Genomic DNA, 27,850 nt, shown 5'->3' with positions numbered 1-27,850 from the left:
CAATCGTCCTCGCGCTTCAGTTTGTCATCGCTGGTCGACCCCACGACTTCGCCATCGCTGCAAGCAATCGTCCCCGCGTGCGGCCAAGCTGCTGCTCGCCTCTACTCTAGGCAGCCTCTGGCCACCTCCGCCGACCAAGACAGCCTCTAGCTCTTCTCACCACTGCAACTACAGCTTTGGTGCTGCTGCTTCGTCAGCTCCTGCTCTGTTCAAGTTGCCATGGCTGCAGCTTGCTAGAAGCTTCCGGCCATGGCCGTTTCCACTGCTGCCTCATTCGACCAAGCCTCCTCTCATTTTCTATCCCTTTTTTGATCTCTTGATCTCTCTCGATCTACTCTCGGCCTTGCCCTCAAGCTCTCTCAGCGATTCTCTCTCTCCATTATTGTCGGCTAGATCCAAATTTGCTGAAGAAAAACTAGGGTTGCTCATATACATATATGTGTATAAATTGCACATTTACCCTTACTAATTTTCCTTAATTGCACTTAGAGATTTTAGTAATTATACTATGAACTTTGATAATAGCTGTTGGACCCTCCAATGCCATAAAACAATTACCCTCAAAGCCACACAATATCTTGATTTATCAAAATTAAGAATCGGTATTTACTCGATAAATACCGATTTCATCCATGCGCCCTCACAGGACCTTTGTTTCATCCGAAACAACCATAGGGTTGATTGATATGAAAAATCGGAGCCCCCTCAAGGTTCCGTTGATATCCCGGTTGCCCCTCACGACAATTCGATTTTTCAACCTAAATCATAGCTGTATTTTAGCTGTACCGAAAATAGTCTAAATTCTGATTTCTTTTAATACCATAAATCCTATCTTGGAACGCTCATCAAGAGCCTATCATTTTCCATAGACATTTGCACTCCGAGACATTCTCTGCAGTCGATTCGGTACTAATAACTGTAAGAAATTATACTCAAACCCATAATCTTTTAATAATTTCACCTATGGCCCACGTTAAAATTACTCTTGAACCCTTTTGAAAATCTGAGATATTACACTGTCATCTCCATCGCTGTCACCTCAGATTTGGTTAATGCCACTTCTGCCTCCAGCTTCTTCACTTCTGTGTCGATAGCATCCAACTGAACTTGGAGAACACCAACTGTACGGCTAGCTTCATCAAATTGCTTCTTTGCCTCAACGGTAGCCGTCTCTATAGCCTTCTTTACCTTTCCATTTATTGACTCCCAACCCTAGCGTAACTCATTTTTCGTAATCCGCCTTCATCTCGAAAAGACAAGTCGCCACGCCCGCCTCGAGTAAGCGGCAATCCGCGACAAGTTGGAGCTCCTAGTGCTTGACCTGATGAAATGTGGTCGTCGAGCCAACACCTGGTAATCCTCCCTGATTCGACAGTGGATCCAAATAGGCATCGATAAAGAGATAGCTTCAAAACTCGGAGTCTTGAAAAAAAACCAAGTTGCCACCACTCCTGACAAGACTCGAACCACTGAGTTATCGAACCTCTCCATTGGGACCCTTCTGATGCTTCTTATGCTAGGACAGCTCTTCAGAAATGTTAGGCTCCCCAGAGCCAGTGCCCGAAGTCGTGGTAGCAGCAACCATAGCAATGGGTTGCGTGGTAGGAACAACTGGTACTGACGTAGCTAAGGCTCTCCTAACTGCCTTATCCATCAGAGCGGAACCTGATGCAATTGCACCTCCCTCCTTGTGAAGCAAGTTCATCTCTTCCTTGATATCTTTCTTGCGATACGCGGAAGCCATTCGCCCTACAAAGCACGCAGGCGTAAGAGCAATCAAGTAAACTATCGCTCGCAAAGTCTACCAAAAACTCTGGTGCCTACCTCATTCATCCTGTCACTGAGAAATAAAGGAAACCCTCACCCAAAAGGAGATCCTTATAAGGATTGTTGAAGAGCGCCTACGACACATCCCATGGATCTACCGTCACAAAGCTGCCACATGTCACACATCGAAAAGAATCAGCAGTTATTACCCAGATAGCACCTTTATCTCCTGGGTGGAATGCCTCAAATCCCGAAGTCACGCGCATTGTGGGCCACCATTTAAGAAAAGCCAAGTCAGCTTGGTCGATTGCCTCTGTCACATTTTAAACCCAACTCTCCAAAACTAGCGCATGTAGCAAAAATTGCCCAGACCTCCATTTTTTAGCTTGAATGCTCGCTACTCGAGCATCCGACCTGGGGGGCTGTGGATAGTTTTGGGTCAATCTCGATTCTTTCCTTAGACCTAATCTCGGCATTCTCCTTAGGCCTAATCTCGACCTTCTTTTTAGACCCAATCTCGACCCTCTCTTGGCCTTTTCCTTAGGCCCAATCTTGGCCCTCTCATTGGGTTCAATCTTGGTCCTCCATCTGGGCCCAACCTTGGCCCAGCGCCAGCCTGCTATGACATCATTGCAACCCCTGTTGGGTATCCGCGCGGTCGTTTCAGATCACATCCTCATTAATGACCGATTTCATCCACATTAATGAGGGTCCCATCGCCACCATGCTACCATCTGGGAACCTCCACTGGTGTCGGATAGTCAGTCTCATCACCTGCAAACGCATAATACATGCATATAGGAGGACGCCTCATCCTCCTATATTAGTCATCTTTTCTCATAGCCAAGGTATGTTCTGACATTTGACCTACTGATACACTGTCATTTTCTTACTCTTTTACTTACTTGAGCATTGGAGTGCTTATAGGTGCCAGTCGCTCCCCGGACGGATCCGTCGCCGAAGATTGTGCCTTGTCGTTGCGATCCCGCCTTCATTCGTCATTTTTTGGTCAAGAAAGAACAAAAATAAATATATATATATTTTTTTTCTAAAATCTCACAAACCCACTTGATGCTCTATCTACTCCTCACCCTGTGAACCATTTTGCTCATCGCCTCCACATTTGTTGGTCATCGTCCTGCTCGTCGATCTCAACCTGTCGCCGTTCTATGCCTACAAGTCATTTTCTTTGACTGCAACTCGTTTTCTCTACCTTTATTGGTCGTCGATTTCACCTTCGTCTGCAATGACTCTTTCTCTTCCCACGTTGATGGCCGTTGGGGGAGAGATGGCAAGAAGATTTTCATCACCACGTATGAGAGGGATTTTGAACTTATCGTGACCTTGGGAGAGGGATTTTGAATTTATCAAATTTGTGGTGAGGGAAAATAATTTTAAGGAAGTCCATTGGAGTAGAACAACTACCGTTGGAACCGCAATATAAGAATTTTGTTTGAGAATATCTTATCTTATTAAAAAAAAAAGAATATCTTATCTTATTAATTAATAAGCTTAAGAAACACGAGTCGCCGTGAATTACAGATTGTTTAATTATTATATTTCTCTTTTCGCCATTTAATTTAATTTATCATCTCATTGCTTCCGGCAAATTTTAAACGTCCTTCTCTGGGAGCTGCTATTTTTGTCCGAGATGTTATTTTTGTCCGAGAAGTCCCCGGCTCAATCTGAATCTCATTAGAAAAGCTCCATCTAATCAAATCAAATCACCAATTTTTAGAATTTGGTGATCTCAAGGGAAGGGAAAGGGAAGAGAACACCGCTCAATTCAACCATCATTTTCCTTCCCAGGTCTTTTGTCCCTCTCTGTTCATACCTACGTTTACGCGAATGGATCTGTCTATTGCTATATGATTTTGATATGTTCTTGTTCTTGCGACGATCCAATATTGTGTTTCCTCGCTCAATCTGCGAGATAACAATCTGGGGTCGGGGTTTCGATATATATGCAATTTTCTTTGTAAGAATTAGCGCCCATCCCCCCTTTCCCTTTTTTGTTTTCCATTTTCTCTGATATCCAACTTTTGGGAATGCCAAGGACAACGTGGCTATTTGGGATTGTTTTCTCACTATTAGGTCATTGGGTCCTTCAGTGGATCTTCTGCTTTCTGGGCTTTTTGGCTTCCGCGGCCTCTTCTATGTTTTTTCACTAATTTTAGGTGCCCTGCATGTCCTTCGCATATTGAGAAAATACTTTTGTGAAATTTCAAATTGATTAGCCGATGAAGAACTCGAAATATTTTCTTCAGGTAGAAGTAAGAAGGGATATTCGGTATTTTTTTGGGTTGATCCAACAGTTGAATCGCTGACCCTTGACTCGGTTTGTTTTCTGGTTTATGGATCAATGCACTGTCACGTACACGTTAACCTTTTTGAATCAAACTTCAAACTAGGCAATTCTGTGCAATTATGGATGTTGGAGCTCATGATACAGGATGCAGTTTTGCTTATGGCCTTTCTGATAATGTGGCATCGTAAAATGGTTCTGTTATTAATTTCACCAGATCTTCAGTTGTTATTGATATTATACAACGTAGATCATAAATGTTCTTATTGCTGTTGGGCACTGCAGGGGTTAGATTGAGATGGGGCATTGTCGCTTGGATGTGTTATTGTGAGCTTCTACATATAGGAGAAGAAAGGTGGGCACACCAATGGCAGAAAGCCAACCTGCAGAGTGCAGTGAACTTGGGGAGGAGGCTGTGGCTGTTAGACAAGTGTGTGCAAATGGACTTTCCATGAAAACTTCTGATGTCGAAGCAAAGCTTAACGAAGGAAATATTGAAGAGGCAGAATCTTCATTGCGAGAAGGCTTATCTCTCAATTCCGAGGTTCAGTTTGTAACCTTTCCACTAGAAACATTCCAGTATCATAATGCCTAAAGTCTAGCCTATGTGGGTAGCCTCAAACAAATAGAAGCTGCAAAAAAGCCCTTTTTTTAAAATCTGTACGTGTTTAATCTGACTAAATAGTAAATCTCAATAGCCCCCAAAGGTATAGCCTGGTGCTCCTGGCGACTACCATTTGAAATTTGCTTCGTCATGGTTAGAGTATGGTTCCGGGATTGAAATCGAGAGCCATTAGGTTCCCTGATTTACCTCCTTCACCATACTGTGGGGTTGGTAGGTGAGGGTGCTCGTGATGGGGCGTTACCCAAAAAAATAAATAAATAAATCTCAAGGATCTTAAGAAAAAAATTTCAAATAAGAGGAAATTTGTTTAGAGTCTTTTCATGCTTTCTATGTTTCATGTTTCCAGTATTATCCCGTAATTAATGGTGTCAAAACTGTTTATCAGATAAGAACATTAAATTATTATTTTACATTCAGTTGGTGCTTTTTATACGGGAAAAGAATGAATAAAATTAGGAACGGAAATAAAGGGGGAAATATGTTTCTTTGCAATAGCGAGGGGATAATATGCTGTATCTCACGTGTGCTGCACTTGAACTAGATATTTATGGATTTAAAAAAATGTTTCATGTTCTCGTTATAACTTGTCTTTCAGATTTCTTTGATTCCTTTTAGAAGTTATATTCATTATTACAGTTCTTTTGGGTATCTGGTTGAGAATGACATCATTTTCTCCCCATTTTGTTATATAATAAGTTATCTTTTGAAGGAGGAATATCGTTCCTATTAGTGAGGGAAAGAGAAAGAAATGCTTAAGCTGGACAAAGTTATACTATGATTTAGAAGATAAAGAAAGAAAATTAATAAACGACCTTGATATGAGGCCTGCACCCACAAAGCAGGGGCACTGACTCCGGCCTTGAACCCAAGACATTTGTGTAAACCAAGAACTTTTCATCAAAACAATTTTTTCACCACCATGTTTATTTTATTTTCAAATAAAGACAAAAATACTTCAATATGGAGAGTTTCTAATTCCCATATATGCTGAGTTTATTTTAACTGGCTCTAGTTAAGAGGTTTGAGAAATTCAGGGCTTCTTATGGACATACTGGAACAGGTTCAGATATCGTATAGTTAATTGGGATGAAGTTTTACCCCTTTTAGGTGGCTGCCCTAGCATTGGGAAGGTGTAGCTCTTCAATGAATTCTTCTTAGATCTGTGGTTGTGGAAATTTGTTTTGAAGATAATGGTCAAGTGGAAGAGGGTTGTGGTGTGATACTGTGGTTGTCATGGGGGAATGGTCTACTGGTAGCATTAGAATTCCCTATGGTGTCTGGTTGTGGGGTGCATTATGAGGGCTTGGGATAAAGTTTTCTTGTTTCATTCATTTCCAAGATGGTAATGGTTTAATGAAGCTTTAGCTTCATAGTTCTTGTGGTTTACAGACATTTATTCCAAACCTTTACTTGTCAGCTAAGGGTGACAAGTGATTGTGTTGGCTGAGAAGAGATTTCTTTCAATCTTCTGATGGTATTGTTCCAACAATTAGATATAATTTTCCAATTATTGCTTTGTATGGCTTATTTTATGGTCACCCTACAACTAGACAAATGTGCTTGGCACTTATTGTTTGGAGGGACATTTTCAATTTCCTTGTTTTACATGCCTTTTCTGACAAATATTGGTTGGCTTTATTTGGAAAATTTGTATGGAGATTTATGTTTTAGCAAGTTGACTTTTTTTCCCTCTTGTCTGCTTTTCTACATGTCATTCAATTTTGTGATAATTTAAGAAGTGTAGGCATATTGTGTTCAAATGGTGCTTCATGTGTATGGGGATAATGGTTCATCTCCTTCACTGCCGTGTGAGTTGTGAGATGTGATGACATATTGACTCAGGGTTTTGGGGCATGGTGATGCTAGCCTGATGATGCACTTTTTCTGTTCTTGAGTTTGGGACCCAGTGTTGCCCTAGAGTGGTTTGTTTGTTGACTACTCTTTTTGATGTGATATCTGCATCTACTGGGAGAGAAATAGGATAGTGCTTTAGGAGTAGGGAGTTTGATTTGTTGCTTGAAGAGAACCTTTATTGTTTTTCTCTTTCATTTGAGAGAGGGCACACCATGCCATATTTTTCTATTGTGCAATTTTGATTTATTTTATTTGCAGACAGCAGGTTCTTTTGTTTCTCTCTTTGGCTTATATGCAAATATAGTGTTTTCCCCCTCCCTGGTAATTTTCTTTTAACCATACTTTAACATATGTGGTCCCCAACCAAAGACTAAAAAAGAAAAAGGAGAAAAAAGATATAGTTTAACATTCTATATGTTGGAAAAGAGGTGTTTTCTACTTCTTGGATTTGGTTTTAAATAAAAAGGCAATGGTTACTACTTATAAAGTTTGCACCACTAACCACCTGTATTTTAGACTTCGATCCCAATTAGGTGCCTTCAAGGCATTCACGTGTTCTTATTTTATTTACAGACATCAGGTTCTTTTGTTTCTCTCTTTGGCTTATGTGCAAATATAGTGTTTTCCCCCTCCATGGTAATTTTCTTCTAACCATACTTTAACATATGTGGTCCCCAACCAAAAACCAAAAAAGAAAAAGGAGAAAAAAGATATAGTTTAACATTCTATATGTTGGAATAAACTTGATCGTGATGGAATAAAAGCCATCATAGCATAAACTTCATCGTGATGGAATTATAATTTGCATCTTTCTGAAACCTTTATTGCTTCTTTGAGCATTGATTTATTTCGTTCAAATGCATGGGTAGGGTTTGCACCTTTGGCAGGGTAAGCAGTATATCTTAGTTAACCAATGCCATGTTGTTTTGGAAATTTTGTAACTGGCCAACTCAACAAAGTTCCTTTCTTATTTCCACCCCAAAATAGGTCATCTTATCCAATTAAGCACTATTGGACTATTGGCTTTGTAACTGAATGTTTTTTATCTTTTGTCATATCTAGAGTTAGATCATTTTCTTGATTATAGGTTCTATAATTTTTACACTGGCACTACTTTGGCATTTTTTTGACTTGTAGTGCCATTGAAGAAAAGGAAAAAAACCTCCAAGAATGACTTCATTATTGAGGTATTAAGGTTTCAAAACTATGCCATTTTGTTGTAAGCCTTTCTAGGTCAAGCGTTTCTTGTGAGGGGTGGAACCAAGAAAACCATGTGGAATAAATGCAAAATATACAGTTGATGAGAAGTCTTTATTCACATTAGCAACCATCAATTTTTTTGGTTAGACAAAACTTAAATCACATTTTATTTTTGCAAAATATCAATGCATGTATTAGATATGATGCTTTATGGTTTTATTTCTTGAAAAAAAAAAATTATAGGAAGCTCGAGCTCTTCTTGGAAGGCTGGAGTATCAAAGGGGAAATGTGGAAGGTGCCCTTCGTGTTTTTGATGGTATTGATCTTCAAGTAGCTATACAGAGGTTTCAACCGCTTGCTGATAAACAACCCTCTAAAAAGGGTCGTTCACGCACCGAATCAGTGCAAAATACCTCTCAGCATGCTGCGAATCTGGTGCTTGAGGCTATATATTTGAAAGCCAAGTCTCTTCAAAAGCTTGGAAGAATAACTGGTATGGAGCCATTCTACTAGCTTATTATGTGTGCTTCAGATATTGCATGATCATAAAACTATTTCTTCTTGCATGGTTTTGTAGAGGCTGCTCATGAGTGTAAAAATGTGCTTGATGCGGTGGAGAAGATATTCTCAAACGGAATACCTGATGTGCTAGTTGACAATAGGTTGCAAGAGACAGTTAGCCGTGCTGTGGAGCTCCTCCCAGAACTCTGGAAGCAGGCCGGTCGCTATAATGAAGCAATGTCTGCTTACCGACGAGCTCTCCTTAGTCAGTGGAATCTTGAAAATGATTGTTGTGCTAGAATTCAGAAAGGATTTGCCGTGTTTTTGCTATATAGTGGAGTTGAGGCTACCCCGCCTAGTTTAGCTGTTCAAATTGATGGTTCATATGTACCTAGAAACAGTTTGGAAGAGGCAATTCTACTTCTGATGATTCTTATGAGAAAGTTTTACCTTGGTAAGATCAAATGGGATCCGTTAGTGATGGAGCACCTTACATTTGCTCTATCGCTGTGTAGCCAGACTTCTGTTCTAGCAAAACAACTTGAAGAGGTATTGCCTGGTGTATTTCATCGTGTTGATCGTTGGAAAGCCTTGGCATTTTCTTATAGTGGAGCAGGACAAAACAAGGTTGCCTTGAATCTCCTAAAAAAGTCTCTACACATCCATGAAAAACCAAACGACCTTATGTCTTTATTATTGGCTGCTAAAATCTGCTCTGAGGATGCTCTTCTTGCTGCTGAGGGTGTGGGATATGCAAAGAGGGCTATTGTAAATGTTGTGGGAGTATCTGAACATTTAAAAGGTGTTAGCCTTAGAATGTTAGGTCTTTGTTTGGGGAAGCAAGCCAAAATCTCGTCTTCAGACTTTGAGAGGTCTCGTCTTCAATCTGAGGCATTAAAGTCTTTAGAGGGAGCTATTTCTCTTGAGAGTGACAACCCTGACCTAATTTTCGAGTTGGGAGTTCAGTATGCAGAACATCGCAATTTGAATGCCGCACTGCGATATGCAAAGCAGTTCATTGATGCAACAGGTGGATCCATACTAAGAGGTTGGAGAATCCTTGCATTGGTTTTGTCTGCCCAACAACGGTTTTCAGAGGCAGAAGTGGTCACTGATGCTGCTTTAGACGAGACTACAAAATGGGAGCAAGGACCACTTCTCAGGACAAAAGCAAAGCTGAAGGTTGCCCAGTCATTGCCCCTGGATGCAATTGAAATGTACCGTTATCTCCTGGCATTGGTTCAAGCCCAGAGGAAATCATTTGGGCCTGTCCGAAGTCTGCCTCAGGTTAGATTCTTCTTCTGTATGCTTACGTTGTTTCCCTATTTTTTGAGGGAAAGGTATTAATTTGGGTTTCATGTTAAGGTAGCGTGTTCCATTTGTGTTACAAAAATTAGTTGGGCATGGTCTTATCATACTACTATATGAAAACTGACCGCTAAACTATTTATTGCTTCTGAAATACAATCTAGAGGTTTTAAATTAAGCATATTGAATACCGAATATATGGAATGTAACTCCAGTAAAAATACGAGTGTGGGTGATGAAAGACGTAAAAGCAAATATTTTGGAAAACAATTTTCTCGGCATAGAATTAGGAACTGGTATTGTTAATTTATTTTATTTCAATTAGTTAAGAATCTTAATTAGATGGGGATTATGGAATCCTAATTTGGGTAGGATCATAGCTATTAGTTGCCTATATATATAGTGTTTAGGTTTAACTGAAACTAGTCTTCATTATTGATATTGATTATTGAATTGATTTTGAGGTTATTGATTGAGTTTTTTATTCTTGTTCGTGATTCTGCCTCAATTGGTATGAAAGCCATATTTCGGTTAATTGTTTTCTGTTAATAGGTGATGTTGTGGTACAACTTGAAGATCAATTCATCTAAAAAAATATCACTTCAAATATCTTGAATCAATCATCCTAGAAGTTGGGAAGAGTAATGACAATGTTACCCATATAATTAAGGTAGAATGGCTAAAATGGAAAAGTGCAGTTGGCTTTTTATGTGATAGATTTTGCTAAAGCTAAAAGAAAATTTTATAAGATGGTTATGAGACAAACTTTGTTATGTGGCACAAAATGTTGAGCAAGAAAGCACAAACACGTGAAAAATATGAGGATGTTACAATTGATGTTCAACTATTCAAGAAACTATAAAATTACAATGAGATTAGAGGTAAAAAGGTTTGAGTTGTTCATATTGAAGATAAGATGTGTGAGACATGGTTAAGATTGTTTGGTCATGTGATAAGAAATCTAATATAGGCTCATGTGAGGAGAGTGGATAAAATGGAACAAATCATTGGCAAAAGAGGTGGAGGAAGACCAAGAAAAACTTGATAGGAGACTATTATGTTTGATGAGTTATAAAGGCCTTACAAAAAATAAGGCCATATATAGAAATTATTACAACTCATAATTTATATAGCTGATCCCACATAGTGGAATTAGGCTTGATATGGTGTTATAGTAGTGCATGTTTTCAAATTACTTCTATTGCTTGCTAGTTTACTGATTAACACTGTCCTTTGGTTAACACCTCTTGTTTGGTCATTCTTGGCAAAATAGTATTTGAGGATGAAAGAATTTCATGTTTGATATATTGCACTAGTATTCGATTGATGAGAGAATTTCATCTTTGATAGATTGCACTTGGATTAATAAGCTTTTTTATTTTGAGATAGAACGAAGATGATAAAGTCCATGAATTTGAAGTTTGGCATGGTCTTGCAAACTTATACTCCAGCCTTTCTCATTGGAAGGATGCAGAGACATGCTTGGAAAAGGCTAGAGTGCTCTTTGAGTACTCTCCTGAAATACTTCACACGGAAGGTAAACTTAAAAAATCATATTAACTTTATTATATTATTATTCTCTTATAATATACTACATACTCATTGATGTATTTTAATTTTTGTTATTTGTTAGATCTAAGTTAGAATATGACCATGGACAAAGATAGATGGATATCTAAAATTAATATACCCGACCCCACTTAGTGGGATTAAGGCTTGTGATTGTTGTTAGGTCTTAAGTTATGATCACTTTTTATTTGTTTATTTATTTAATTACTTTGAAACTCATTTGAACTTCATTTTGACCATTGCGGTTTCCAGTACATTGATGCAATCCAATTACAAACCTTTGGGACCACCCTTAACTACCAATTCCCTGTGTATATCATTTGCTGATTTGCATTTGTTGGGGATTGATTTTATGCATTTAAGATCCATTCTCATAGTCATTTGTTTATATACATTTGCGGATGACAATCATGTGCATGTTAGTCAATAATATATGCAGTTAACATCAGATCTTTATTGCTTAGAGCGTTTAGTCATAGAGCACAATTGACAATATTAGAAATTAGTGGATGTTGGAAGGTATTTGCCTAAATTTAATAGAAAAACTTGTTGTCTTATACATGGTCATCTTTTTTTTCTTTTTTTAATAATCATAACTAACATCACTACTAATTTTAAAAGCTGAGATTGCTAATATTGTTGCATAATTCTGTTAGGTATTATATGTGAAGCACAGGGACAAATCCATGAAGCGTTGTCTGCTTATACCAACGCACTTTTAATAGAACCGGGTTATGTGCCTTGCAAGATCTTAATTGCAGCTGTAATATCAAAGATGGGCTCAAAGGCTTTGCCAGTGGCTAGGAGCTTACTTTCAGATGCACTACGGATAGAACCTGCAAATCGCATGGCTTGGTATTACTTGGGAATGGTCCACAGGGATGATGGAAGGGCAAGTGATGCATTAGACTGCTTCCAGGCAGCGTCCATGCTTGAGGAATCTGATCCCGTTGAGAGCTTCAAATCAGTTTATTAACCGACCCGATGGTTCTTGTTGATTTTTTTTTTTTCTTTTTCTTGTGATTATTTCTTCTCCATCTTAGTCTAAACCATCACCGCAGTTGGCATCCTTGCTCGTAGATCGATGCTTATCACCTGGAATGCCATTCCTTCTAGTTTCCTCACATATCCACCCTGTGATTCTGTAAAATAGAACAGAAACAAGGAAAAGGAGAATGGGTAAATAGGAAACTAGGATTTAAGGTGGTGATGGAGAATATGGTTGGAAATTAAGCATGGAGAAGTGGTTCTCTAAGTTATTGAATTTGATTATAGAGTGGATGATGCCTTTTAGACAGGTTAGGACAGTGGAGTGGAGCTTGTACCCATACCAATGTATTAATTTGTTGTCTGGCCTCAGTGGCTCACACTGTAAATGTCTTCTGTTTGTTCTACTCAGTGAATTCTTTGGGAAATAGATCTCTTATTCTTTCTCTCAGCTCAGCTAGATGATGCAATCAGATTCTCTTGATATAATCCTTTTTGTTACCTTATCAGATAACATTAAAATTGATAATAATGTTACATGTGACATTAATGTTTTTCCCTTTTTTTCCCCTCGTGTTTGTATTTTTCTCCTAGTACATTCCTATGACTTTTGGATGATGCCTTTTATATATTTAATTATTAATTTATGTATTTAAATATTAATTTTATATATGCATATATTTAATTATATTATACATGTGATTATTGATTATGTGTATGTGTGTATGATTTATTTGTATATGTGTGTATTTGATTATTGATTTGTGTATACGTGTATATGAATTATGAAAATATTTCAAATAATTTTGTTAAATAATTGTTTTTAAAAAAGATTAGTAAATTTATTTACAAATATATTAAATATTATAAAATTTTAATATGGTTATATTTATTATTAAAATCTTAAATATATAATAAAATTTTATAATAATAAAAATTATAATTAAGGTCAAATAAATAAAATTAAAATTTATTAAAAAATAAATGCAATAGCAAGTGAAATAGAAAAGAGAATAGGCAACTACATATATACAATTTTTAAGATAAAATTGGAATGAAAAGTAAATTATTTATAATATAATAGGAAGTGAAATATGAAAATGAGTTGGAGATGGTCTTATTATGATTTTAATTTAGGAAAATTTGTTTTCTTTTCTTATTTTATATCTCAATGTATACATAATGTGTCTTTATCTCAAAATTCATATATATATATATATTTATTTTTTGTATTTTGAATGAATGACTTTCTTACCCACGACTCTAAAAAGGTAATTTATTACATTTCTCGACTTGTACTATTGAGTTAATTTAATTATTATATTTTAATTTTTTTTTATGATAACTTAAATTTTATTATTATTTCAATTACATTCTTACACTTATATTTTTAAGTTAATTTAACTTAAATATTTTGACGTGAATATAATATGATTTGTAATTTTTTATTTCACTTTATATTTATCTTATACATGAAAATATAAGAATTAAATTAATTTTAAAATATAAGTATATGGTATAATTAAAATAATAAAAAATTAAAATTATTATAAAAAAATTAAAATACAAAAATTAATTTAACTTGAAAATTAGGTCAAATAATAAAAAATAAAAAGAACAAAAAAAAAGGGGATGTATATGGTGTTATTGGGATTTTAATGAGTGAGAATTGAGTGATGTTATTAGGATTTTGACTCAAAACACAATATTGAAGAGTTGTCTGTTGGGAAGAATTCTTACTACACTACGTGAAATGTAATTCACGTTATTGAAATATTAAATATATATATATATATATATCAGAATTCAGAAATTAGGAAAAAGGAAAATCATATATAAAATGCCCCACCCCACCCACCCACGCACCCACCAATCATATCAGATGGAAGAAATATCAAATATCCCTTCTTCCTTCTCCATACGCACGCAGCCAGGAGCAACTCTCGGAGTCGCAGCAGCAGAAGCAGCAGCAGCAGCCATTTGTGCGTTGGAGTGAGAAGCGTGGCGGCAGAATAATGCCTCAAACCTTGTTGTTCCTCAAACCCCTTTCTTCAGCTCCATCCAATTCCACTCTCGGCTGGAGGTACCCTAATTTCTCTTCAACTTCTTCTGCTCTGCTTTGACGCTCACTTCTACTAACATACCACCCCCCATGTGCCCGTACATGTACTCGGTGTCTGCTTTACAGAACTTCTTTGTGTAATAATTTGTTGGTTAATGGGCTTATGTTTCCGCTTCTTTGGCTGCCGGCCAAGTCTTGGACCCAATTTGTCAGGGTCGTGTCTTAGACTCTAGGGCTCCAATCTTCTGCTTCCTTGGGTCCCTCTTAAGCTAAGTTTTGAGTGCTTGAAGACTTTGTGTCTGTTTCCTTCTCCAGAGCAGTTGTCTGAGCAGTTAATTAAGGCTACTGCACGGGTGCTTACTTCTAACGCTCGTGGACCATTGCTTGATTGGGAACCCATGCGTTCTTTCCAGCTCTACCTCCATGTTGTTGTAAAAACAGTGTTTCTGTATTTGCGTGTTGCTTTGTAATATTTCTGATCGGGGTTGCTCCATTTTATGCCATTAATTATCACTGATATAAGGTTGTCTTGAGATTAAATTTCATTAAAGATCGTCATAAATATTTGAAAAATTAAAATGGGGAACTCTTGAATAGTTTTCCAGCGTGTATTTTTGGATATATGGTTTAATCTGGGGCGAAGATAACAGCATTAAGGATGTGCTGTGTTTTCCAGTAAACCAGAAATATGTGGATATTTAGTTGATGTCAAGACAAAAATCCAGAGAAGAGGAGGGGTGGTTTGTCTTGGTATGCTGGCGCCTAGGAAGTTCATGCAAAAGAGGAAGAAAATTGAAGTTTTCAAAGATGCAGCTCACGAAGCAGATCAGAAGAACTGGAGGAAGCTGATGACTGAAATTGATGAGGCTGGCTCTGCAGTTTCAGTTCTTAGAAGCCGAAGGACTAGAAATGAGCCAATTCCTAAAGACTTGATTCTGGGTACCTTGGTTAGATTCAAGCAGCTAAAGAAATGGAACCTTGTTAGCGAGGTATCTCAGAGCACATTATCTACTTTTTCTTTACTGGTTCTCATGTTTAGTTCCATATTTCCATCTATTGATGTGGGGGAGACTTACTGGTTCCGAGATCCATGCATAATCACTGATTATCCACATTCAGTCAATCATTAGATTCCTTATTATTATGTCTGTATTCTTAAACATGAGGCATGGCTCATCTGTTGTGTCAATTTGCCTCTGATCTTTTATGCACCCGTGTAATCTTTATAATCTAAATTTGAAAAGGAAGTAGCTGAAAAATGGGGATGAATATGCATAGAGGGTTCTGTACTCATTAAAGAGTAAGAAAAGGTGGAAAACATTTTTGGATTGTAATCCACTTTTGTTATTGTGCGCGAAAGTGAAGTTTGTGAACACATTATTCTTATGTCTAACCACACCGTTTCTTAACTGTGCACTAGATTCTTGAGTGGCTTCGAACTCAACATTGGTGGGATTTCAATGAGATGGATTATCTGATGCTTATTACGGCTTATGGGAAGCTAGGGGACTTTAACAAGGTTGAAAGGGTTTTGAGTTACATGACCAAGAAGGGTTATCCACCAACTGTGATATCTCACACTGCTCTTATGGAAGCATATGGAAGAGGAGGTGAATACAATAAGGCAGAAGCCATATTCCGAAGAATGCAATCATCTGGCCCTGAACCTTCTGCCTTAACATATCAGATAATTCTCAAAATATTTGTTGAGGTAATTGATTAGTCTTCTACAATTCAAGGAATATTCAAATTGATTTGATGTACACAATCCATTTGATCCTTTTTTTTATTAGTAAAATTACATTTAATAAATGGCATTGGCTAGAAATTTGCAAAATTTTGTCAGGGGTGCATATCATTGTTAGACAACCTGATAATGTAAGGATATATAGGTAGAGTGCATGGATCTTCCTGTTATATGTGGTATGTATTCTTGGTAACACTTTGAAATTGCTTATTTACTTGGGACAGAGGTCTGTAAAAGATTAGACAAACACAAAGTATCGTGTGCATTCATCTAAAATTAACAATATTAGAACTTGTTAACCTATCTGGTGGGTTAAATATGAATTGGGGTCACCTTAAAAGTTTAAATCCAAAATTATTTAATTTGTAATTATAAATGCATATGAGAATAAGACATGTAACCAACAAAATATATATGAAAAAAGACACGCAACCGACAAAATGTGTGAAGGGACTGATTTGATGCAAGAGATATGAAGAAGGTGACTGGGGGCGATGTATGGCAAAAGTTAAAGCAAATACTGAAGAATAACATTGGAATTTGGAATGGTTGGGATTAACCTTTGCTTATATCTGCTGCTCAAGGGATATCATTAAGATTTTCCACTATTTTTATAAAGTTTCACATCAACTAGGATGCAGGCAATTTTATAACAGAAAAGTAATATGTTTATATATACAACGGGTTGTTAATTTTCTAATAAATGATTTTTCCCAAAAATATCATGAAAATTCTATGACTTCAGTAATCCTTGTTTTGAGTCAAAAAGTTGAACGGAAAGGTAGAAGATCTTTCCTTGCCATAAGAACTGCTAACTATAGCCAAAAAAGAAGATGAAACTTCTCAAATTAATTACATTTTTTTTGGTTAAGACTAAGAACACATTTTATGAACTACCAAGAGGGGTCCACGTGTCAAAGGGATTGGGGGCATGGGTACTCATGACCATTAAAATGGAAGGATTCTAAAGCTGTTATAACTGTTTTTTTTGCATATATAAACCTTAATTTTGGACTGAAATTGAATATTTTTTTATTTTAGTAGGATTGTTTGAATACATGAAATATTGTATGAAATACGTTGGGTACAGTAACAATCAAGAACATGGAGATTGTAGCTATAATCTTGGATTTCCTTTGCTTGTTTACGCAGAAAGGTTTTTTCTGTCTTATTTATAACTGGTTGAGCTGCTGATGCCCTTAGGTGTTGATAAAATAGAATGTCATAGTAACACAAGGGATGGATAGAGTCATAGACACAATGGCCTTAGACATGGAATGGGTTATAATGGCCTTATAGAAGATAAGGTCATAGACAGAGATAAGCCAATACCACTTAGTGGGATTAAAGCTGGTGATATTGTCATCATAGTGACATAAGGGATGGTTTCTCTTCCCTACTTCAATAGAAGTACCTTGTCATTCTTGAAGACGTATATTTTTTTCATGCAAGATACCTCTTCATACTTTCAGGTGTTACTGTTTTTTCCTTTGTTTCCATTGCACTGTATGGAAGGATGTAGATAATGCAGAGAGAGTAAGTCCAAGATTCCCCATACTTGATAAACTAAACTACTACTATTTTACTTTTTAAACTTCTCTTTATATCTTCCTAGTTGATATAAATGATCTGAATATTTCTTGAGTGGAGTCTGGAAGTCGCTTTGGCTCAAAAGCAGTAGCATAGATGTCATGGAAATGTACACCCACTTTTGCCATTATCACAATTGAGTGCTATTACATATCTAAAGTAGGACTTAATGCTTATCATGATCCATAATTACCATTATTTCCTTTCTTTTTCTCTCTCCCTTGATGTTTTTTGGGTAACAGAGATAGCATATTTGAAATAATTCAAATTTTTTTGGACATCACTAGTACACCTGTAATGTGTATGTCAGATCATGCACATGCCTTTTTAGCTGGCATATTGTTTTACAATTCTTTGAGCATGCAGTAATGGTTATGATGGAAATTATGGTTGATTTGGTCTTGCAGGGGAACAAGTTTAAAGAGGCTGAGGAGATCATTGAAACCCTTCTGAATGAGGAGACTTCACCTTTGAAACCTGACCAAAAACTGTTCCATATGATGATATATATGTATAGGAAATCAGGAAGCTATGATAAAGCACGTAAAATAACTGCACTAATGGCTGAGCGAGGAGTGAAGAAATCCACAGTCACTTATAATAGCTTGATGTCATTTGAAACAAATTACAAGGAGGTCGCAAGGATCTATGATGAGGTAACTTAAAATGACAGATTTTATTTTCCTGGACTATAGTTACTATTAGTGTCTTTTAAATGAACTTGTACTTATTGCGTATTTCTTGCTGTGGTAATACTTCAATAGCTGGTTTAAGATGAACAATGTTGGTATGTTAATTACTATATCCAGGGTTTTCTTTTGTTGGACCAAATTGTGATCACACATGACCAATGGAAATGGATCCGATTGATTGGGTACCAGGTGGTTATATCAAAAGTGGCAATTGATTTGAGAGTTTGAAGTTACAATCTAAAAAGCTTGCAGCTACTTATAGAGAGATACCATTGCCTCTATAAATAGAGACCTTGGAAAAATCCTACAAAATTTGTGATCCTCTCTTTTTTTGGGTACTCTCCAATCCTGTGTGTGCCCTTACAGGAATTTTTCTTATTTTCATCTTCTCGCTGATATCATGGTTTGTGGAACAGTGTCTTAGTCTAGGAGGAGAGATTGAACAAAAAATTAGTTAACAAATTTTTGGTAGGCATGGTTTAGAAATTTCAACATCCTAAGCATCACAACTTGAAATCAACCACATCATTATTTTGTTATTGGTGGTTGGCTCTTCTTGATTTATTAGCGACATCATAAGCCTTGCAAGATTATTGTCCAATACATTATCAAGGTAATTAGCCGAATCTTCTCTTTGCATTTGTTCGTTTTGTATGGAGTGTTGAAAAACACTAGGATGGAATGCCTTTTGGGTAGTATTGTGATTCACCAGTTTCAAGGGAGAGAGGATTAGATGGAAAGAAAGGTATAGATATCAGAGATCAAAGTAGGACATTGTTCTTGGCCAGCAGCCAGCTTTAACATTGCTGAGAGCAGTAATCATTTGATGATTGATGGCTATAACTTTGATGTACTTTTTTCTCATAATCTTGCCAGAATCCTGATGCAATATTTCCTTGTATGGGAGAGTAAATATTATGAATATGGGTGTCGAGTTGGAGAAAAACCATCCAAGTACAACCCTTTCACCATTATTTTTCTCTTGCTACATTCCTTTATTACTGTTCTCGTCTTTTCAACTTTTAAAGTTTCAACCACTACCTCATCTAAAAGCTTTGCGTTGTATAGAGAGGGTTAACCTTGTCTTTTACATTATTACTTTTATTCTCATTATGCCCTTTAGCGTGTGGCCAAACTTCTCTATATAATTGGACATGCAACTACTTAAATATCAGGTTGATGGTGAGATTTGAACTCGAGACTTGCTTGCTTTGGTCATCCAAATTGGTTTGTTGGATTTTTGCCACAAAAGTGAGAACTGTTTCCATTTTTGAAAATGGAAACACATTATCAAACAGCCAAACAGCAATTTTGTTTTATCTTTTAATATTTTTTAAAAAACAACTAAAACTGAGAATTAAAAAGGCAAAAAAATCACACTACCTTTCAGCTAATGAATTTAGTTTACATAATCTACCTGTTGGAGCTTTATAAATGCCTATACTTCATCTCTTGCAAATGATATTTCAAGGCCTCATAGGATGCTCAACTTGTTGCCTTTGTCTTGCGTCACCAGATGGTTACCAGATAAATCTCCTCAGACTGCCCCAATTATGCAACTTAATTGGACTTCTGTTATTTGAGGCTGTTCTATCCCTTGAGGTTGCATATGAAACCAATATCTGCATAAGTTGCTTTATAGTTAATTGCATGTCATGAAATTAAACTATTCTGCATGAAGCTGAAGTTGGCATTTACCAATAAAGATTTTACAACACTTAAATAATTTATATTAAAGCTGCATTTCAATTTATACATCAGGGGCTTGCATGCACTTACCCAAAAAAGTACTTTGTGAACTAAATAACTGTGGCTGTTACAGTTATAGAGGATATGTACTTGTAGAAATAAAAAGAAAGGTACAAATTATTTTTTTTTTCTTATCCCTTTTAATTTCCTGCTTATGTAGTTTCATCAGATTTTTTGAAGTGAATGCTAATTTTAGATGCAAAGAGCCGGTGTTGCTCCTGATGTTGTGAGCTATGCATTACTTGTTAATGCTTACGGAAAAGCTAGAAGGGAAGAAGAAGCGTTGGCTGTTTTTGAGGAGATGCTTGATGCTGGTGTTAGGTGGGTAGTTTTAATTCTTGTTTTTGTGATTAGTTAGTAGTGTTACAAGATTTCAATATCTTGAAGGCTAGAATACCATAGTTTGATTCTCCTCTTTGATTTGTTCAACTTGATGGAAACCTGGTATTATGCAATATTACCTGGCCTCTCTAATATTTCTACCAAATCTGTGGCATGTATTACAAAAACTACGTCCACTTAGCATTCCAATATTTGAATATCTTGATGCACAAGCAAGGGGTGGAACCATATGCAGAGGGGAGCCAGATTCTCCACCTAGGAGATATATCTGGTCCATTCCCGTATATTTGTGTCATTTTTTGGACAGTTACATCTGAACTTTGCTTCTAGATTTTTTCCAATCAAGAACTGGGTTGACATTCTTTTGTCTGTGCTCTAAATTTCAGCTTGATAATTTTGAGGTTCCATCCCACCTTTTGAAAGCCACAATCCACTTAGTCACTAGATGTATTTTATCTACAAAATTCTAGGCTAGTTTACAATATTAAGCCTGGGTGGGGGGAATGTTTTATATGTGTGACTATTCATACAAGGTCACTTTGTAGAGATTATGAACTTCTAACATTTTGGGTATACCACAATAACATATTTCTGAACAAGGTCAGTTTGGTAAATTCATTTTTTTTTGCTTGAAATTTGGTGGTAAACTCTATGTGAATTATTAATTCTTTTGTTTAGCTTGTAGAAGTCTGTTTTGGATCTAAATGCCACTAAATCTTAAACCGGCTGGTTAAACCTGGTGATAATTCATAAATGTAATGGTCAGCTCCAGGTCAACTTTATACTTTCATCCTAAGTGGTGACCTAATGGCAGGAAATGCAGTCTGTTGTAAATTGTCAGACAATTTGGTACTATGAAAAAGTTTTCAAGTTGATTTCTTACCTTTGCTTGGTATTTCTTGTACATTGCAGGCCAACACACAAAGCTTATAACATCTTGCTTGACGCATTTGCAATCTCGGGAATGGTGGAGCAAGCTCAAACCATCTTCAAGAGCATGCGGAGAGACAGGTGACTTTTACCTTGTGAATGATGATCATGATTCACGGGCATTGCTTTGAACATGTCCTAAAGGACCTAAGCTGAGAATAGAAATCTTTCTTTTTGCTGGATAATAGAATTATCATTTTCATTAGGCAGTTTTCTTTTCTGTTCATTGCTTTATTTTTGGCTCTTTTAACATTCCTTTTCTTAAGTTCAAGTACAACTAGCAAATCAGTTGCAGTTGTCATCCAATTAAGGATTTGTTTCCCCTTGGAGATTATGTAGGTTGGACAAGTTGGTTATTAGTGCCAGGCCCCATGATGGCCACACCTTACCACTTAACTTCAGATCCTTCATTTTGTGGAAAAATACTTGTCAGTTATGAAGGCATCCACTCATTTAGGCTCACAAGATATTTACGTTAAGACAAAGATGGATACTCCAAACAATCAGGACTGGGATGCCCAGCTTAGTGGTGTATCCAAGTTAGAAGTCAATCATTAGTTAAAGAACGGGCACACTTGAATAACTTAAACAGCAAGAGAAAATCAACAAAGGGGATGCCCAATAAATTCTTCTGCTCTTCTGAATAAATACAACCTGCCAAGCTGTCTCTTAGCTGGGGGCTTACAAAACCTTGACTAGCACTTCGGGCTTCACTATCCTCCTCCTGGTTAGCTGTTACTGTCAATGAGCAAGTCCAGGAAAACTGTTTTTGACTTTCCTCCCTTCCAAGATACAGGGAATACAGATGCAGTCACTTGCTAAATCCTGAAATCCTTTCCCTTTACCTCAATATATTCTTGTTCTTGTTGTAAATGATCTTGTGGCCTTTTCATTTTGGTCATCCCATGCTTATGTTTCATTTCTTAATACCCTATGAAATCTTTCATTGGGTGTACTCTCCTATGTTTGTACAGTGAGTAAAACTGTGAGGGGTAACACTGCTGTTGTCTCATTTATTTGCAGATGTACTCCTGATCTCTGCTCTTATACAACAATGCTATCAGCTTATGTGAATGCATCTGACATGGAGGGTGCAGAGAAATTCTTCAGGAGGATAAAACAGGACGGATTTGAACCCAATGTTGTGACTTATGGGACACTGATCAAAGGCTACGCAAAGGTCAATAATCTTGAAAAGATGATGGAGCAATACGAAAAAATGCGAGCTTGTGATATCAAAGCCAATCAAACTATATTCACAACCATCATGGATGCATATGGCAAGAATAAGGACTTTGACAGTGCAGTTGTATGGTACAAAGAGATGGAGTTTTCTGGTGTTGTTCCTGATCAGAAGGCAAAAAATATTCTTCTTTCTTTGGCAAAAACAGCAGAAGAACAGATGGAAGCCAACCAGCTTGTAGGACACTCTAATTCTTATGCCAAAGATGTGAAGGTTGTTGGGTTTCCTAATTTTGTTGATGATGGTGAAGATGATGACTACAACGATGATTATCTGGAGTCATCCATTTCTTTCCTTGAAGACGAGTTCATTTCTTTTGGTGGTGACGGTCAACAGAAAGAAAGTGTCCTACATGCTGCAAATTTTGATGGTTTGTGAACTGATACCTTGTACGTGGAAGCACACATGGAGACCTTGGCTCCTAAACATGATTAGATAGTTTAATGAACATTTTTATGCAAATGAATCAACCAAGTTTATGTGGTGCCATGAGCTGGCTTTGCCATATATATATATATATGTATCCGAATGCTTGAAACAGTTTTAACAGTGGCAGTTGATGCCCACCAGTGGTTTTAAGGAGGAGAGACACAGTTTGAAGTATGGTTGGGAGTGGAACCAACAAAGGAATCATATAAAGCTCTGTAATAGAAACCCCAAACAAAAAATGTGGTTTTTATTGTTGAACCAAAACATAGAATAAATTTTGCTTAAGCTAGTAACCCTGTTGAGCGACTAAGCGTGATGGATTCCTTCAAATTAACATGAACACAGAAATGCATGGCTTGAAATGTAGACTATGCCAGCAAATCAAGGAAAGAAGGTAAGCCATTTAATTCACTAATAAATGAATTAAGTAGGGTTGGGTACCCTTTTCAACAAGTATACCTATTCCAGTTTCATGGTAACACATCATAACTTTTTGAGTGTCAAAATTATGACCACGGTAACTCCCATGAAGAGGAGGAGCAGCTCCCATATATATGGCCAACCGCATTGTAGATAATTCCACAAACTACCGTTTTGAGCAAAACGATCCAACAATGAGACTCAATATAGCATGCTTTAACCTTCTAAGGGCTATTAGTTACTGCTCCTGCAGTTTATGGAATTGCATGAACAATATTGAAGTTTCTACCAGACTGCCAGACCCAGACCGAGCACAGCAATGACAGACCATCACAATCAGGTAACTACATCTTCATTGAAACCCAGCAGTGGTGAAGAATGTACAAGGGCACCAACTTGGTGAGGTTGAACGTGTGGCTTCCCAGTCTAATAAGTGACTATAAAGAACTTAATATAAATTGACACCATGTCGTGGAGTGCCTTCATGCATGCTTTCTCCTGGGGCAAATATGAAACCATAAATTGTAAACAAAACAGATAGTATTTAAAAACACACTGCAATTACTAAACTCACTATTAAAGTAGAAATATCTTTCGTGTATGCTTTGATATACCAAGCCCAAGTATGGAACCTAGAACTAGAATAAAGACAAGATTTCCCTCTCTAATGTTAGAGCACTATGGTTTTCTTCAATATCAGATATAAGCTTTCTTTCGTCCAAATATCAATAGAATTCAGGGACCGAGTCTCAAATTTGGGTGTGGCTTGTCTTATAGATGGACAAAGGTGCTAAGGGAACAAAAGAGGCCATGTAGCATTGTTCTAGAGTAACGTACAACATCAGATTTTGTAGATTAGGGTACAACACCAGTTTTTCCTACCTTCCACCAGTCATTACAGTAAGAAATGTCCCTACACTGACTCACCTATTCATGTCCTTTATCATACCTCTTCACATCCCACTATCCTCCAAGGCTGCAACCCAAGATCTTCAGCCTTCCTTCTATTTGTTTCATATATAGCACCAAGGACTTGAAATAAATCCAACCTTGACTCGGATTGTGATGATTACAGTGTAGGAGGAAGCATCCAACTGCTGCGACACCCTTTTTATGTTACTCTAGTATTGCTGATATCTACCTTATAAATGAATATGAGTTTTCCCAGGATTCTGCCAGAACATAATTATTCTGTTTCCATTTACATAGATAGCAGTTGCAGGTGGTATATTGTGTCCATGAATTAGACATGAGTCCATCATTCCATTGCTTTTTTGCATTATCTCCGTTTTCATGTTTCTCACTGATCCCAGTGTTCCTAACTATGGCCTACTAGCATTGATTTTTGAAACACAATCAGAATAATTTTGTCGAGCAAAAAGTAATAAACAAGGGGCATGTAGACAAATCTAGAAATCAAAGAGAAACAATCTCAAGAATCAAAACCCACATAAAAATGCATGATGAAAAATCTATTTGCGTATATAATGAAAAGAGTAAGGGAGCTTGTAAGCACACCTGGCTAAGACTGATGTGGAAATTGAATGCATCGAAATTGGGATGTAAACAAGCATTTTTTACTAGCCAATCAGCCACCAGCTTGGAGATGCTTTAGTGGCTGGTATGCAAGGTTTTGAAAGATGTTGCACCAAATCACTCTATATCTTTGCGTTTGGTTTCCTGACAAGGAAAGAGAGCCTGTTCAATCAAGTTTGGCTGCGCTTACATTTCAGGCCAGGAATATAGTAACTATTCATCAGGTAAAACCAAGTCAAAATAGTGAAGAAGCAAAACCTATCACACAATGCAAGGGAAAAACCTATCACCCAGTGGTTGATTTTTTCACACAATCTCTCTTTTGTTGTTCTGTGGTTTCATACAGAGGCAACTACAAAGTGAGAAAAGGGAATGATGGAATAAAAGACAAATGGAAGAGACACTCGAATGGTGGACACCAGAGAAGGTTGACTTTCGAGGTTTTCTAAATAAAGTTGGTGAGCAGGAGCATCAATTGGAACTTAAGATGAAAACAGAAGTGCAGCTATTACCGTACTTAATAGAAGGTAATGCTTTGTTTCAGTTAACTGCATATCAGATGCCAGTTCCCCTTCATGTAAACGATAACTTATGCAGAAATCCTCTCTATCAACATCAGAATGTGTTCTGGGACAGACATCACATATAGCTCACTTCTCCAGCAACACTTGTAGACAATTTCCATTCAAGTTGGATTGATGTATCCTACAGAACATCAGGATACAAGTAAATTTTTTAACAAATATTGCAGCTAGGCGTACAGCTTGCTCCAGCATGACTTCCTACAACCAATTGGCACCACCGTGTTTCTACACACATGAAGCACATATAATTCTCATCTCAACAATGATTCACTTTCGAACTTGCTTTCCCACGTTCTGGTTTAGTCAGCATTCATTCTAACAAGTTCTCTCCTTTCCAACGGAAATTTCCTTGAGAGATTTAGAACCATGGCCCTGGTTAACAAAGAATACCCCATGACACTCACCTTTGGAATCTATATCCAGCTACAGCCAGGTATCTTCCTTAATCCTCTTTCATTCATTTTATTCCTAATCAAGGTAACATCCGACCACCGATCTTCTGCTGCATACATGTTGGACAACAACACATAATTACCAGCATTTTGGGGCTCAATCTTTAAAAGTCGAGCAGCTATCTTCTCTCCCAATTCAATGTCACAATGTAGCTTACATGCCCCAAGAAGGGCACCCCAAGCACCAGCATGAGGTTCCACTGGCATGGACTTCAGTAGATCATAAGCTGCTCTGAGATTTCCAGACCGGCCAAGAAGATTAATCATACAGGCATAATGATCTGTAGAAGGAACCAGAGAGTAATCATTTATCAAAGAATAAAAAATTCGACAGCCCTCTTCAACAAGTCCTGCATGACTACATGCAGTCAGAATGACTGTGAAAGCAATACCATCAGGAGTAAGCCCGTCACTTAGCATCCTATCAAAGAGGGAAACTGCTTGAGCGCCATGTCCATGAATTGACAGACCTTGTATCATAGAACAAAAAGAAATCAGGTCCCGTTTAGGCATCTGCTCAAATAATGTTGTTGCTCGGTCCATGTTGCCACATTTGGCATTCATGTCTACAAGAGCTGCAAGAACATGAGCTCGGCTGAGGTCAAGCGAGCTTTGGCTCACATAAGAATCAACCCATTTAGCCAGTTCCAAACTACCAATCTGGGAACAAGCAGACATCAAGCTCACCATTATGAACTCATCTGGTTTGACGTTCATAGACTGCATTTTAATAAAAATTTTAACAGCCTCATTAGGCTGACCATTCTGGGAGTACCCCGAGATCAACGCTGACCAAGTAAAAATATCCCTATAAGGAGACTGCTCAAACAAAACCCTTGCTGAAGCCATGTCACCAGCTTTGGCATACCCATCAATCATTGTCGTAAAAGAAATCACATTCCTGTCGGGCATTTCATCAAACAACTGCCTTGCACTCTTCAAATCACCGAACCTCACAAACCCAGCAATCATTGCATTCCATGAAGCCAGATTTCTGACAGGCATTTCGTCAAAAAGCTTCTTTGCTTCAACGACGTGCCCCCCATTCACATACCCCACAATCATAGCCGTCCAAGACACCTCATTTCTCACGCACATTTCATCAAAAACCTTACGTGCACACTTAATCTCTCGGCACTTTCCATACATATCAACCAAACTAGACCCGACAAAAACATCCCGATCAGTACCATACTTCACGATCAGCCCGTGAATTGCCCAACCTTTCGTCAAAGCCAATTCGTTCGAACAGGCTTTAACCAACGAAGGGAACGTATATTTGTCGGGAACAGCATTCCCACTCCGCATCATCCGTAGAAAAACGGAGACAGAATGGGCGAGAGAAGAGTGTTGGGAGCAGCCTCTGATGAGGGTATTCCAGAGGTAGATGTTGGGTTGCGAGACGCAGTCGAAGACGCCGGCGGTGTAGGAGATGTTAGAGGAAAGGGAGATGCAGAGAGAGATGAAGCGGGTTATGATGAAGTGGTCTTGCTCCGCCCCTTTGTGGATGATTTGGGCGTGGACTTGCTCGAGGTTTCGGATAGTTTTGCAGACAGTGAGCAGAAATGCGAGCGATAATGGCGACTTACATGATGATGATGATGATGCAGCACTTCCTGCTCCGACGCCACATTTATGCAGCATTGACCTCTTCGATTGTCTGTGAAAACAATCTCACTTCCAGCACAGCTTCCGCGCCGGCACTGAACCGATCATACAAAGCCACACCCAACAAACTCCATGGATACAAGCATTGGCTGTCAAATTATAAATGGTCAATGTTACATAAGCAAAGGAAAAAAATTAAGGGTCAAATCTATATTTTTTTCCTTCTATTTTCATCTTTCTTTTTTCTCTTTTAGTTATTTAAAGTTTTTATTATTTACTTTTATACTTTTAAACTTAATTTTGATTCAATTTAATATTTATACTTTAATTTTTTTGTATGATAACATAAA

General features: G+C 37.4%; 3 protein-coding genes across 8 annotated transcripts; 2 read left to right on the top strand and 1 right to left on the bottom strand.

The window, feature by feature from the left end:
- Positions 1 to 3,385: 3,385 nt before the first annotated feature.
- Positions 3,386 to 12,572, top strand: LOC127788225 (protein NPG1). Of its 2 annotated transcripts, none has more exons than XM_052316339.1 (6): positions 3,386 to 3,576; positions 4,358 to 4,616; positions 7,995 to 8,244; positions 8,329 to 9,539; positions 10,950 to 11,097; positions 11,786 to 12,572. In XM_052316339.1, exons 2-6 carry the CDS (start codon positions 4,440 to 4,442, stop codon positions 12,103 to 12,105), a joined length of 2,106 nt encoding a protein of 701 aa, XP_052172299.1. In that variant the 5' UTR covers positions 3,386 to 3,576; positions 4,358 to 4,439; the 3' UTR covers positions 12,106 to 12,572. The 2 variants fall into 2 exon arrangements, with proteins under 2 accessions (XP_052172299.1, XP_052172307.1); XM_052316347.1 differs by lacking the exon at positions 3,386 to 3,576 and adding an exon at positions 3,647 to 4,267.
- Positions 12,573 to 13,990: 1,418 nt separating this feature from the next.
- On the top strand, positions 13,991 to 22,960 carry LOC127792268 (pentatricopeptide repeat-containing protein At3g59040). The gene is made up of 7 exons (XM_052322724.1): positions 13,991 to 14,199; positions 14,855 to 15,167; positions 15,599 to 15,889; positions 17,923 to 18,171; positions 20,153 to 20,277; positions 21,211 to 21,309; positions 22,252 to 22,960. The coding sequence occupies exons 1-7, from the start codon at positions 14,132 to 14,134 to the stop codon at positions 22,847 to 22,849; spliced, it is 1,743 nt and encodes a 580-aa protein (XP_052178684.1). The 5' UTR covers positions 13,991 to 14,131; the 3' UTR covers positions 22,850 to 22,960.
- LOC127792287 (putative pentatricopeptide repeat-containing protein At5g37570) lies at positions 19,427 to 27,656 on the bottom strand. 5 transcript variants are annotated; one of them, XM_052322744.1, is made up of 4 exons: positions 25,369 to 27,656; positions 24,839 to 25,000; positions 23,360 to 23,818; positions 19,427 to 19,829 (listed from the first exon to the last, which is right to left on the bottom strand). In XM_052322744.1, the coding sequence occupies exon 1, from the start codon at positions 27,534 to 27,536 to the stop codon at positions 25,854 to 25,856; it is 1,683 nt and encodes a 560-aa protein (XP_052178704.1). In that variant the 5' UTR covers positions 27,537 to 27,656; the 3' UTR covers positions 19,427 to 19,829; positions 23,360 to 23,818; positions 24,839 to 25,000; positions 25,369 to 25,853. The 5 variants fall into 5 exon arrangements, with proteins under 5 accessions (XP_052178704.1, XP_052178718.1, XP_052178725.1 ...); XM_052322758.1 differs by lacking the exon at positions 23,360 to 23,818; XM_052322765.1 differs by lacking the exon at positions 19,427 to 19,829 and having other exon boundaries at positions 22,397 to 23,818; positions 24,839 to 25,018.
- Positions 27,657 to 27,850: the final 194 nt, after the last annotated feature.

Source organism: Diospyros lotus, chromosome 1, assembly GCF_014633365.1.
Source record: "Diospyros lotus cultivar Yz01 chromosome 1, ASM1463336v1, whole genome shotgun sequence".
NCBI lineage: Eukaryota > Viridiplantae > Streptophyta > Magnoliopsida > Ericales > Ebenaceae > Diospyros > Diospyros lotus.
This window is presented reverse-complemented; position numbering and strand designations above follow the sequence as displayed.

Coding starts and splice junctions, on each gene's coding strand:
- LOC127792287 (XM_052322744.1), bottom strand. CDS start 27,536: ATGCTGCATAAATGTGGCGTCGGAGCAGGAAGTGCTGCATCATCATCA.
- LOC127788225 (XM_052316339.1), top strand. CDS start 4,440: ATGGCAGAAAGCCAACCTGCAGAGTGCAGTGAACTTGGGGAGGAGGCT. Junction 4,617..7,994: donor GCTTATCTCTCAATTCCGAG/GTTCAGTTTGTA, acceptor AAAAAATTATAG/GAAGCTCGAGCTCTTCTTGG. Junction 11,098..11,785: donor TGAAATACTTCACACGGAAG/GTAAACTTAAAA, acceptor TAATTCTGTTAG/GTATTATATGTGAAGCACAG.
- LOC127792268 (XM_052322724.1), top strand. CDS start 14,132: ATGCCTCAAACCTTGTTGTTCCTCAAACCCCTTTCTTCAGCTCCATCC. Junction 14,200..14,854: donor AATTCCACTCTCGGCTGGAG/GTACCCTAATTT, acceptor TGTGTTTTCCAG/TAAACCAGAAATATGTGGAT. Junction 21,310..22,251: donor AAGAGCATGCGGAGAGACAG/GTGACTTTTACC, acceptor ATTTATTTGCAG/ATGTACTCCTGATCTCTGCT.